This window comes from Ovis aries, chromosome 1 (genome assembly GCF_016772045.2).
Source record: "Ovis aries strain OAR_USU_Benz2616 breed Rambouillet chromosome 1, ARS-UI_Ramb_v3.0, whole genome shotgun sequence".
In the NCBI taxonomy this organism is placed as follows: Eukaryota; Metazoa; Chordata; class Mammalia; order Artiodactyla; family Bovidae; genus Ovis; species Ovis aries.
The window spans coordinates 77117649-77131490 of NC_056054.1; the positions used below are offsets into that span (position 1 = coordinate 77117649).

At 38.4% G+C, this 13842-nt stretch overlaps 1 protein-coding gene across 5 annotated transcripts in view; it reads right to left on the reverse strand.

Moving 5' to 3' along the window:
* Positions 1 to 8321: 8321 nt before the first annotated feature.
* The window catches only part of FRRS1 (ferric chelate reductase 1), a 53295-nt gene continuing 47774 nt past the window's right edge, over positions 8322 to 13842 (reverse strand). For 4 of the 5 annotated variants that reach the window (XM_004002224.4, XM_060412079.1, XM_060412081.1 and 1 more), the window contains 5 exons: positions 12050 to 12147; positions 11745 to 11803; positions 10469 to 10612; positions 9285 to 9346; positions 8322 to 9201 (listed from right to left, as the gene is read on the reverse strand). In XM_004002224.4, coding sequence (XP_004002273.3) covers positions 9109 to 9201; positions 9285 to 9346; positions 10469 to 10612; positions 11745 to 11803; positions 12050 to 12147 — 456 coding nt within the window. In that variant the 3' untranslated portion in view covers positions 8322 to 9108. Of the gene's footprint in view, positions 9347 to 10468; positions 10613 to 11744; positions 11804 to 12049; positions 12148 to 13842 lie in introns of all 5 variants that reach the window. The other variant, XM_060412063.1, reaches the window with a different exon arrangement.

Sequence of the window (13842 nt, forward strand, 5' to 3'; positions counted from 1 at the left end):
ACTGTTTATCATTTTGAGTTTTCTTCATTTCTTTCCCAGGATCCAGCTGTCATTTCTCTTCAGTCTGAAGAACCTTTTGCATCTTGTAGTGCATACATGCTAACAAATTCTCTTAAATGTCCTCTCATTTCTGTTTCATTCTTGAAGGATATTTTTTCTGCAACTAGAATTCTTACTCTTTTTCTCTTTTGGATGTTATTCCACTCTGTCTGGGCTCCATAAGATCCCTGTGCTGTGTTTGTGCTTAGTTGCTCAGTTGTGTCCAGCACTTTGTGACCCCACGGACTGTAGCCCACCAGGCACTTCTGTCCATGGATTCTCCAGGCAAGAATACTGGAGTGGGTTCTCCAGTATTCTCCATGCTCTCCTCCAGGGGATCTTCCCAACCCAGGGACTGAACCCAGGTCCCCTGCATTGCAGGAAGATTCTTCACCGTCTGAGCACCAGGGAATTCAAATGTTAACCAAATCATTGTTCCCCTTTCTGGAATGCTTAATTTTTCTCTCTCTGCTTTCTAGACTTGCTCTGGAATTTTTGCTTTCAAGAGTTTGACTATGACTTGTATAAGCACGACTGTCAACATTCTCCTGCTTGAGTTGTTTTCCTGCATCATGAACCAGTAAAGTTAGGCCTTTAGTAAATTTGGGGATTTTCCAGTCATTATTAACTTAGATTCTCCTCTCCTGAGAGAATACTAAGGATGCTATCATTAACAGGCCCTGGTATTCTGGCCATTTCTCTTTCAAAAATTTTTCCTTATTCCGTTAATTTCCATTGATCTATCTTCAAGTTCATTGGCTCTTATTTCCTGACATCTTCATTCTAACATTCTCTCCTGAACTATTTCAAATACTGTAAATTTTTAGCTTCTCTATTTTCATATGGTCCTTTTGTATTGTTTCTATTTCTATGGATTTTTATTTATAGCAAACAAGTTTCTTTTTAGATAGCCTGAGAGTAGTTATAATACATACATTAAAGTTCTTATCTCCTGAAACTAATCATGTAAGGAATATCAAAAATTGGTCTCTGTTGATTGCTCTTTCTTTAGAACAAGGGTTGACAAACTATGGCCCAAAGGCTAAGTCCATCCCACAACTTGTTTTTGTATGGCCCAGAAACTAAAAACGATTTCTCACATTTTTTGAAGGACTGTTTAAAAAAAAAAAAAAATGCTTATGCTACAGAGACCATAGGTGGGCCACAAAACCCAGAATATTTTCTATCAATCCCCTTAAAGAAAAAGTTAGCAAACCCTTTCTTTGGAGAATGGGCCAGAGTTTCTTGATTCTTCTTACATCAGGTAACTTTGGATTATCTGTATATCATAAAGTAAAATTCTGGATCCTCTTTATTTTTCCCCAGTGAAAGCTGCTTCTTTGTTTAGCAGGCAATAGCTGGGATGGACTGCACATTCTTGCTACTTACGTTACAGCTCCAATCTCGTCAGCCTTTCCCATCTGATTTAGCGGCTTTGCATCGGCTTTATGCATGTGAACATACTCAAGGATTCATCGGCGCTGTGGGCAAACAGGGTTTGGGATTCCCTCTCTAGCGTTTGCCTTTTCAGGAAAGGAGCCCTCCCCCTCTTACCCCACTCCCTGACAGCGACAACTGGGCCAGCCATCAATCCTCCGGATTTCTATGCCAGGGACTCTGTGGTTTCCCCTGCCATTCAACACCACACACGCAACTGACTTCAACTGTTCTGAGGCTAGAAACAGTGAAAACAGGGAACTCCAGACAATTCTCCTCCTCCGAGTGTGGACACCTCATCCAAATCTTCCTACTTCTCACCACTCCCTGGGGCTTTTAGATAGCTGCTTTTTGAAGTATACCCTAGTTTTCTGAAGGAAGAGTCTATTTTGCAGGATCTTAGCCATTACTGGCAGTAGAAATCACATATTTAGAATATATGGGTTCAGGAAATTCTTATTCCCAGAACTTGATTACTATGTCTTAGCATCTGACTGGGAATCAAAAAATTTCTTTAGGTTCTAGCAAGAAATCCAGTTCAGTTCAGTTCAGTTGCTCAGTTGTGTCCAACTCTTTGCGACCCCATGGACTGCAGCCCACCAGGCTTCCCTGTCCATCACCAACTCAGAAACCCAGAGTACCGTACAATTTATTTTACATGTGAATAAGGAGACATATTAATGTGAATTCTTTTACATGTGAATGTAATGTGAATTTCTTTTACACGTGAATAAGAAGAATATCATATGAAGACAATATACTTCTAAAGATATGTTCTAGGAACTACCTCTCCTTTAAACTAAAGCTATATAACCAGGCACAATATAAAATTACATTAACTTCTTTGAAAATGAAATAAGAAATTAAGCTGATACCAAATTTGAGGCCAGCAAAAGGTATAATCCAAGAGTTGTAATTAGATAAATTATCTGGTTTACTGGGGAGAAATTCACAAAAGATAGAGTAAGCATTTTAAAGTAGCATTTCTTATATTCACAATGTTGTACAACCACCACCTCTATCTATCTCCAAAACATTTTCCTCACCCCAAAATAAAACCTTATATCCATTAGGCATTTACTCCCACTTCCTCCTCCATTCCCTCCCCTCAAGGCCCTTGCCATCACAACTCTGCCGTCTCCATGCATTTACCTGTTTCGGATATTTCATACAATCATAATATGTGACATTTTGTGTCTGGTTCACTTAGCATAACAGTTTTTTGTTTGTTTGTTGTTCCTCTTATTCTAGTCCTTCGATGTCCCTGGTAGCCATGGAGAAGCGTATGTTTTCAGGGTTCATCCATGTGACAGCACATATTAGTATTTCATATATTTTTTATGGCTGAATACTATTTCATTGAATGTATGTATCACAACTTCCTTATTCATTTATCTGCAGATGGGCTGTTTTTATCATTTGACAATTATGAATAGCATTCCTATAAACATCAATTTTTTTATTGTGATAAAATATATTTGTAACACAAAATTTTCCATTTTAACTACTTTCATGGATACTATTCACAATGTCATCATCACCATAAATCTCCAAAACAATTTCATCATCAACAGCAAATCTGTATCCATTAAACAATAAGTCCCCTTTCCCCCCTCCCCTCAACCCAGCGTCTGGCAGTCACCATTCTACTTTATATCTCTATGAATATGATTAGTCTAGATACTCCAAGTAAATAAATTACATAATAGCTGTCCTTTCTTGTCTGGTTATTTCACTTAGCATTCTGCTTTCAAGGCAAACATCAAATCTTTTACCAAATAAAAACTACACATTTCATAGCTTAAAAGCTACCAAAGTTTAATACTGTAATCAAAAGCAATGACATCATTGACAACCTGTTCAAAGTATCTTTTGCTGGCACCACTTCATTTCTTCCTCACAACTTCCCTGTGAGATGGGCCTTACAAACGAAGGCATGAGGCTCAGAGATGAGTGACTTGCTCAATGACATGAGTCTCATAAACCAAACGTATATATTCAGGTCTTCCAATTCCACTCCCAAACTCCCAGTCCTTTGTAGTTACAGGATTAGCTGCCTTCCAACCCACCCTTTATAAGGATGGTCAGGAGAGGCCTATGTAGAAGAAACAGTCAAGAAGGCTCCAAAAAGAAGAAAGATTTTGACCACAAGTTAATAAATTCATTTTTTCTAGGAAGAGGGAAACAGAAGGGGCATTCCAGGCAGATGACCATCTTATCTGACCTTGGTGTAGAGATGAGCCCGGTGGATATTGGGCAAGGAGGAAAGAAATAGGATATGCAGAGTGACAGGATGTAACCTAATCTGATTTGAAAAGAGTTTAGAAGAAATCTTTCTTTCATTCCCATCTACAACGGATTATCTTAAACAAGGACCTTTGTTTTGTTTTTTCTTGTTTCACCAGAATACACAGATACATAGAACTTCAGTCAGAAATTCCATGCCCCCAGGGCTTCCTAGCTGGCATCTGCTGCATCTGCCTTCTCCCACTGCAGCCGGTACTAGGGCAGGAGGTGGGTGGGACGAATATCACTTAACACACGTTTGAGCCAAAATCCTGATAACCAAGTAGGAATTACAGTGAGTTTGAATCATTTATTCAAAAACTTATGCCATAGGTTACCTATGTCCCCAAGAATGATTTTCAAAGATAGGAAAGCAAAAAAAAAAAAAAATAGTATCAGTTATGAATGTTACCCCAACCACAACATTCCAGAATTTGTTTCTTAAAAAAATACCTTATTTTTATTTTATAGAAGAATCCATCTTGAAGAACAAAATTCAGGCTTTGCTATTAGGGGCAACATAGTTTAAGATACAAAGGCATTTAGTTTAATAATAACTCCTATAAAAAGATATCTTTTTTAAAAAAACAGATTGTTTATTATAAAAACATGAAGGAAAATTGAGAGGAGTAAAGATTAGGCATTTTGGAGACTTCCTTGGTGGCTAAGACTTTATGCTCCTGAAGTAGGGGCCCCAGGTTCAATCCCTGGTCAGGGAGCTACATCCCTCATGCCACAACTAAAAAAAAAAAAAAAAAGTCCCCCATTCCACAATGAAGATCAAAATCCTGTGTGCTACAACAAAGACCCTGTGCACCCAAATAAATAAATAAATAAAAATAATATGTGTTAGATTATTGGAACACAAAGATGCCTTACTTACTTTAAAAAAAAAAGAATAGGCATTTTCAATTTGTAGATATCAACCATTCATAAGCAGAAGAATATAAATTTGATATTAATGAAAAGATTTGCTGGTCTACTAAAATTAAATGATAAAGACTTCTTTGGACAACTCTGTTTATCAGTTGATATATCCAGGGTCAACAGACAAAATTAGTGAAAAAGAAAAGTAAAACAGGTTACCCTCAGCAATGGAAATCCAGCAAGATTATGTAGTTGAAAACCAAACACACCAAGGTTCATCTTTTCCTTAAACAAATCTTTCCTTGTCAGATGTAATTTATTAACCTTTAAGCCCCTCATAATTGAAAATTACAGGAAAACATTTTAGCATACATTTAACTTTCTATGTGTGTGCGCTCAGTTGCTCAGTCGTGTCCAACTCTGTGATCTATATATATATATTTTTTAATGCTTTAAATGTGTATGCATGCGTGCTCAGTCACTTTAGTCATGTCCAACTCTGCAACCATATGGACAGTAGCCCACCAGGCTCTTCTGTCCATGGGATTTTCCAGACAAGAATATTGGAGTGGGTTGCCATCCCTCCTCCTGGGGATCTTCCTGACCCAGGAATCAAACCTAAATCTCCTGCATTGCAGGCAAATTCCTTACCACTGAGCCAATAAAAAGGGATGCTCACTCAGTCGTGTCCAACTCTTTGCGGTCCCATGGACTGTAGCCCACCAGGCTCTTCTGCCCACAGAATTCTCTAGGCAAGAATACCGGAGTGGATTGCCATTTTTTTAACTCCAGGGGATCTTCCAACCCAGGGGTCGGATGCAAGTCTCTTGTATCTCCTGCACTGCGTGCAGATTCTTTACCACTGAGTCACCTGGGAAGCCCTATGCTTTTATATAAAGACATTCAAAAAGAAAGCTTAGACTGTAAGTAGCCTGGCACTTATAGAACATGAACACATAAACATCACATCTCAAACCCTAAGCTACTTATGACAAACACCTACAAAAAGGACAAAAACATATCATTTTACCCAGAAAAAGGTATAAGATACATCACTGAGGCTATTACTTATACCAGATAGAATTTAGGTCTGTGGACTAATCGTATTTTTTTTTAACATAAAAAAGTTTAGAAAGTGAGAAATAGATTTAAGGGACTAGATCTGATAGATAGATTGCCTGATGAACTATGGAATGAGGTTCCTGACATTGTACAGGAGACCAGGATCAAGACCATCCCCATGGAAAAGAAATGCCAAAAAGCAAAATGGCTGTCTGGGGAGGCCTTACAAATAGCTGTGAAAAGAAGAGAAGCGAAAAACAAAGGAGAAAAGGAAAGATATAAGCATCTGAATGCAGAGTTCCAAAGAATAGCAAGAAGAGATAAGAAAGCCTTCTTCAGTGATCAATGCAAAGAAATAGAGGAAAACAACAGAATGGGAAAGACTAGAGATCTCTTGAAGAAAATTAGAGATACCAAGGGAACATTTCATGCAAAGATGGGCTCAATAAAGGACAGAAATGGTATGGACCTAACAGAAACAGAAGATATTAAGAAGAGGTGGCAAGAATACATGGAAGAACTGTAAAAAAAGATCTTCACGATCCAGATAATCATGATGATGTGATCACTAATCTAGAGCCAGACATCTTGGAATGTGAAGTCAAGTGGGCCTTAGAAAGCATCACTACGAACAAAGCTAGTGGAGGTGATGGAATTCCAGTTGAGCTATTTCAAATCCTGAAAGATGCTGTGAAAGTGCTGCACTCAATATGCCAGCAAATTTGGAAAACTCAGCAGTGGCCACAGGACTGGAAAAAGTCAGTTTTCATTCCAATCCCAAAGAAAGGCAATGCAAAAGAATGCTCAAACTACCGCACCATTGCACTCATCTCACACGCTAGTAAAGTAATGCTCAAAATTCTCCAAGCCAGGCTTCAGCAGTACGTGAACCATGAACTCCCTGATATTCAAGCTGGTTTTAGAAAAGGCAGAGGAACCAGAGATCAAATTGCCAACATCCGCTGGATCATCGAAAAAGCAAGAGAGTTCCAGAAAAAATATCTATTTCTGCTTTATTGACTATGCCAAAGCCTTTGACTGTGTGGATCACAATAAACTGTGGAAAATTCTGAGAGAGATGGGAATACCAGACCACCTAACCTGCCTCTTGAGAAATCTGTATGCAGGTCAGGAAGCAACAGTTAGAACTGGACATGGAACAACAGACTGGTTCCAACAACAGACTGGTTCCAAATAGGAAAAGGAGTTCATCAAGGCTGTATATTGTTACCCTGCTTATTTAACTTCCATGCAGAGTACATCATGAGAAATGCTGGACTGGAAGAAACACAAGCTGGAATCAAGATTGCCGGGAGAAATATCAATAACCTCTGATATGCAGATGACACCACCCTTATGGCAGAAAGTGAAGAGGAACTAAAAAGCCTCTTGATGAAAGTGAAAGAGGAGAGCAAAAAAATTGGCTTAAAGCTCAACATTCAGAAAACGAAGATCATGGCATCCGGTCCCATCACTTCATGGGAAATAGATGCGGAAACAGTAGAAACAGTGTCAGACTTTATTTTGGGGGGCTCCAAAATCACTGCAGATGTTGACTGCAGCCATGAAATTAAAAGCCGCTTACTCCTTGGAAGAAAAGTTATGACCAACCTAGATAGCATATTCAAAAGCAGAGACATTACTTTGCCGACTAAGGTCCGGCTAGTCAAGGCTATGGTTTTTCCTGTGGTCATGTATGGATGTGAGAGGTGGACTGTGAAGAAGGCTGAGCACCGAAGAATTGATGCTTTTGAACTGTGCTGTTGGAGAAGACTCTTGAGAGTCCCTTGGAGATCCAACCAGTCCATTCTGAAGGAGATCAGCCCTGGGATTTCTTTGGAAGGAATGATGCTAAAGCTGAAGCTCCAGTACTTTGGCCACCTCATGCGAAGAGTTGACTCGTTGGAAAAGACTCTGATGCTGGGAGGGATTGGGGGCAGGAGGAGAAAGGGACAACCGAGGATGAGGTGGCTAGATGGCATCACGGACTCGATGGACATGAGTCTGAGTGAACTCCGGGAGATGGTGATAGACAGGGAGGCCTGGTGTGCTGCGATTCATGGGGTCACAAAGAGTCGGATACGACTGAGCGACTGAACTGAACTGAACTGATGCTTCCCTAAACTTTTTATTTTAAGAATATAGTTTTGCTTGTTTTATCTATCTAAGATAGTTGTGTTCATTTGTTACCAGATCACAGAAATGTAAACAGAAGTATCAAACAATGGTTTATTAAATAACATGGTTAGAAAACAGATAGAACCAGAAAATAACAACATTGGTCCCTAATTTCAGTTCTAACCTATAACTGTGATCATTCCCTCAAAGGCAGAAATTTTTCAAATAAATATTAAGAGCTAGTAAATTTTAAGGGGTATGCCACCCCAAGATATTAAATACTGAAAATGAATCAGCACAAGGAAACAGGAGCAAAGTAGCAGTGTTACGGTGCCACCCACTGGCTAGAAATCCCCATAGCAAATTGAGAGCCAATCATAAAAGAGAAATTAATGAAATAGGAAGGAAAATAATACTGATGATTCTAATTCATTGTAGTATCAGAAACTTCTAACAAAACAGAATCATCCATATTATTTTATTAGCACAAAAGAAGAGAGTAACTCTTAAAATGCTCACAAGAATGAATTTTATTAATTTTGAAATGCAAATCTACAATTCCAAAGACTAAGACTTTATCTCATTGTCAAAACAATTAACATATAAAATGTCATTTTAGCTCTGTAGCTAAATATATGAAGACACTGAATCAAAGATGCACACGTGCATTTCACTGTTAAGAAAGAAATTATAATATTAATAATATATTCAAATGTTAATGAAATGGTGTTAACCCCACTTTTACCTTTATCAGGGAAGTAACAAAATACATAAAACAAAGGACATGTCTAAAAAACTGGGCTGAAAAATACGTTTCTCAAAAATTCTTAGGAATGGGGAAAGGGAAAAAGTCCTAAGAAAGACCATTCATAGAAACTAGTAAAAAATAAATGTTTTCTTTAAAGTACAACAGCACCTTTAAGTCCAAAAGATATTTACCTTAATACAGTCTCCATTTTATCCTAATGACATCCTTTTGTTTTTCTAAAACAGTTATTTTCTTAAGTGCTAACATTATTAAAATTGCAGCATTAAAAATATTTGAATTATTTCTCCTCAAACACAATCTTCCCATTAAGACTCAGAATAACATATAAACCTTTATATCAGTTTATAGTCCATAGGACCCTACTGAATGTTGATCTCTAAAGACCAGATTTCAGAATTTCTCTATAGACATGATCTGATCTTCCCTAATTAGAATTCATGAATACATTCCAGGCAGTCAGGACAGGCATCACGTTTTTTGGCTTGATGGTAATTATCACCTGGTCTGCAAAAGCCAAGGTGTTCACTCGCTCATAGACGGTTGATTGCAGATAAGAACATAGTGAGAAAAGTCAAATTCCCACAAACATAAATTGCTAACACCACCTTTTTAAAAACATAACCCTAAAAGAAAAAAAAATGAGATATGAAAAAAGGAAGTTCCAATCACTAAGGTTTGTGGCAATAAATAAGAAGAAAGAACTTACTTCTGCTTCAGCTGCGGTAAACGACTGGAGGATCTGAATTCTATCATCATCCAGTATTTCAACTGCCAAGAACAAGAATAAAGGTTTGTAAGGCCAGTGGGTATGCAGGTAAACTCATTCTCAAAGAAAGCCCTGATTTGGAGCATTGGCCGACTTCCAAGATGTACATTCTTGCATTTCAAGAGACCAAACGTTGCAAACTTCTTGCATATTTAAGACTCTTACAAGTCAGGTCAAGCTGGCTACAGGATACATGTGAAAGGACTTTCTTCTAGTCAGAGTTCTAACAATCCCAGTGTTAAATACATATATATTTTTAAAATAGCAAACCATAATCTAGTGGTTATCAGAAGTCCCTTTAGGGGTCAAACCCACGCAACATTGTAAATCAACTACACCAATTAAAAAAAAAAAAAAAAAGATTCAAATCCTATGTATGTTACCCTATCAAGAGCCAGAAAGTGGTAGGACAGTTTTTACTACTCAGTTCCAAAAAAGCTGCTGAGCACACACACTAGACAACAAAGAGGTTTTGTTTTTAGAAGGCCACCTTAGGACACAAAGGACAGTTAGCCTAGAAACCAGGCTAACATGTCACTGATTCTCCACTAATCTCTCCACTCCTAATGGCTACAGGTATCTTACCCTGCCTGGCACTGGGGCCAAAATGGACCTTAGCACTAGAGAGAACTGGCCAAGTATTAAGTCCTTCTTATGTAGCATGCTGGTTAGCTAGCTATATATAATGCAGATGGCAACTTAAGTGATAGCACACAGGAAATCTGTTCAATAGGTAAAATTCATCTGCAGCTTTGCCCTGTGTTAACTATGGATGAGCATCTCTTCTTCCTCCATCTCAGGGGTCTCTCAGCTCCAGTCATTGAGGGCTCTCAGTTCATTCTAGCCCATGTCAGACCAGCATGCAAAGTAAAAAAGTACTTACAAAGAAGGCATCTTCCCTAAACGCTTCCATCTTTCCCCTGCATTTTACTCACAAATTCTAATACTAATGAATATTAAAAACAAAGGCAGAAAATGTCCACTATTTTTATCATAGACTTAGTGATGGAAACAAAATTTAGTAAGGTACTATGTAAGAGTCAACCATTAGTGTTGAGAAACTAATTATATTCCAACGGTTTGTATAAAAGTGATTCTACAACACTGCTCTTTGAGCAGGTTACCTTTTCTAGAGAGTCGGTAAGCGTGTATCTCCAGAATAATCTCTGTCCCAACGTGCCAGGCTACAAATCCAATCATTGCATAGGTTTTCCATGGGCCAGGAAGATTCAGTCCTGGCAAATCCATTCCCAGGAACATTGCTGCCACTACATTTATAAGAAAATACACATATTCAAATACAATTCAAGAGGTAACTATATATGTGTGTGCATACATGTATGAATTATATCAAGTGAAATACTCTAAAAGAGTTTATGAGATGAGTTAAATTAATAACTAAGACCAAGTAGTTAATTTAGTTTTTATTGTAAGACTAGAAAGGCTAAGATGGGAAATTATAATTACAATCTACCAATTGTTAAGAAAGAGGTGCCCAAACTTTTAAAAATGTTTTAAGTCTGCAATGTAGAAGGGGGAAAAAGTATGGAAGCCATTTATGACTATACCTCCTCTTCCACGATTTCTATAGAACACAGAAATGTGAGGGCAGGAGATCAGCTTAGGTATTTATCACATAAAGCATCACAAGGAGACATAGATGTAAAGAACAGACTTTTGAACTCAGAGGGAGAAGGGGAGGGTGGGATGATTTGAGAGAATAGCATTAAAACATATACATCATCATAGGTAAATAGATGGCCAGTGCAAGTCTGATGCATGAAGCAGGGCACCCAAAGCCAGAGCTCTGTGACAACCCAGAAGAGTAGAGTGGGGAGGGACCTGGGAGAGGTGGTTCAGGATCGGGGGAGGGGAACACATATATACTGGTGGCCAATTCATGTTGATGTATGGTAAAAACCATCATGATATTGTAAAGTAATTATCCTCCATTAAAATTAATTTAAAAAATACTACAGAATGATACTTGACATTTAAAAAACACCTTGCCTTGAAAGGTACCATTCCCAAGGAGAAAACCTGGAGACAGAGGGCTGGGTCCCCAAGCTCATTTCAGCCCAATCCATGACAGACCCTCAAGCTGAGCTGCTTATATGTTTGGTCATCAGCATAGCTTATTCTGCTGGCAAAGGCAAACGCTAAAAAGAAGTCTTAAAAGGAGGGCTTTAAAGTCATTTTTAAAACCTTGAAACTGAAATAATAGCTTAAATAGTTACCTCTAGAAATTACTTTCTGGATTTCAATGCTTAGGACTGATTTCTCCTCAACAACCAATTACTCCAGTTACTAATGCATCTAAAAATCATTTAAGCCAAATTACAACTTGCAGTATAAACAACTTTCAATTATATATGAATAAGTGGCATCACAATTACTTACCTGCTATTATTCTAGCAGCTGTTCCCATACTCCAATGAGTCCAGTTAAACATTTTCCTTCTACCAAATAAAAAACCAGTCAGTATTCTTTAAAGTGATGGAACTACAATAAATTCCCAAGAGAATAAAAAGCATGTAATTTCCCTTATTGCTTAGGCATCAGCTATCTGAAATACATTTTAAAACCTTTTTAAGTAAATATAATTTATCACTGAATTTTATAAAATGCAAAAAAAAAAAAAGGAATTGGCTTGCCAATTAATGATATCTATCTTGAGAGCATTTATAAATGAAGACTACAAGTACCTTGGGTCATGTAAAGGTGGTCTGAAAGCTGCCAAAAGAAGCTGAAGAACGGCTAAAACCATCACTATAAAACCAAGGTAAGGGTGATAACCTGCATGCTGAACAAAGTTATATCATTTTAATGATATTAATCTTGTCCATCAAATCCACAAATTAAAAATAATACACACAGAAGCAGTTTCTTAGGATTTTCTCTAGCTGTAAACATTTAATAATAATAATGAACACTGTTCACTGAGTGTCTATGCCAGGCACATACTTTATACACATCATCACAAATGCTTACTCTGATGCCTAATGGTTAGTTATCAATATCCCACTTCCATAAACGAGGGAACTGAGGCTCAGAGGTAGTGAGTAATGCACCCAGGTCCACCCAGTGCATAAATGGTTGTGATGGAATCCAATCACGGAATGCTGCCCCCTTCCACCAGTATGTTAGATGACCACTAACACCAGCACAGCCATTTGAAGCCCAGTGAAGACTAGTTTTCATTCCAATCCCAAAGAAAGGCAATGCCAAAGAATGCTCAAACTACCGCACAATTACACTCATCTCACATGCTAGTAAAGTAATGCTCAAAATTCTCCAAGCCAGATACGTGAACCTTAAACTTCCAGATGTTCAAGCTGGTTTTAGAAAAGGCAGAGGAACCAGAGATCAAATTGCCAACATCCACTGGATCATCGAAAAAGCAAGAGAGTTCCAGAAAAATATCTATTTCTGCTTTATTGACTATGCCAAAGCCTTTGACTGTGTGGATCACAACAAACTATGGAAAATTCTGAGAGAGATGGGAATACCAGACCACCTTGCCTCTTGAGAAATCTGTATGCAGGTCAGGAAGCAACAGTTAGAACCGGACATGAAACAACAGACTGGTTACAAATAGGAAAAGGAGTACGTCAAGGCTGCATATTGTCACCCTGCTTGTTTAACTTCTATGTAGAGTACATCATGATAAACACTGGGCTGGAAGAAGCACAAGCTGGAATCAAGATTGCCAGGAGAAATATCAATCACCTCAGATATGCAGATGACACCACCCTTATGGCAGAAACTGAAGAGGAACTAAAAAGCCTCTTGATGAAAGTGAAAGAGGAGAGTGGAAAAGTTGGCTTAAAGCTCAACATTCAGAAAATGAAGATCATGGCATCTGGTCCCACCACTTCATTGCAAATAGATGGGGAAACAGTGGAAACCATGGCTGACTTTATTTTGGGGGGCTCCAAAATCACTGCAGATGGTGACAGCAGCCATGAAATTAAAAGATGCTTACTCCTTGGAAGGAAAGGTATGACCAACCTAGACAGTATTCAAAAGCAGAGACATTACTTTGCCAACAAAGGTCCATCTAGTCAAGGCTATGATTTTTCCAGTAGGTCATGTATGAGTGTGAGAGTTGGACTATAAAGAAAGCTGAGCGCTGAAAAACTAATTCTTTTGCACTGTAGTACTGGAGAAGACTCTTGAGAATCCCTTGGACTGCAAGAAGATCCAACCAGTCCATCCTAAAAATCAGTCCTAGGTGTTCATTGGAAAGATTGATGTTGAAGCTGAATACTTTGCCCACCTGATGCGAAGAGCTGACTCACTGGAAAAGACCCTGATGCTGGGAAAGATTGACGGCAGGAGGAGAAGGGGATGATGGAGGATGAGATGATTGGATGGCATCACCAACTAAATGGACATGAGTTTGGGTAAACTCCAGGAGTTGGTGATGGACAGGGAGGCCTGGAGTGCTGCAGTTCATGGGGTCACAAAGAGTCAGACACAACTGAGCGACTGAATT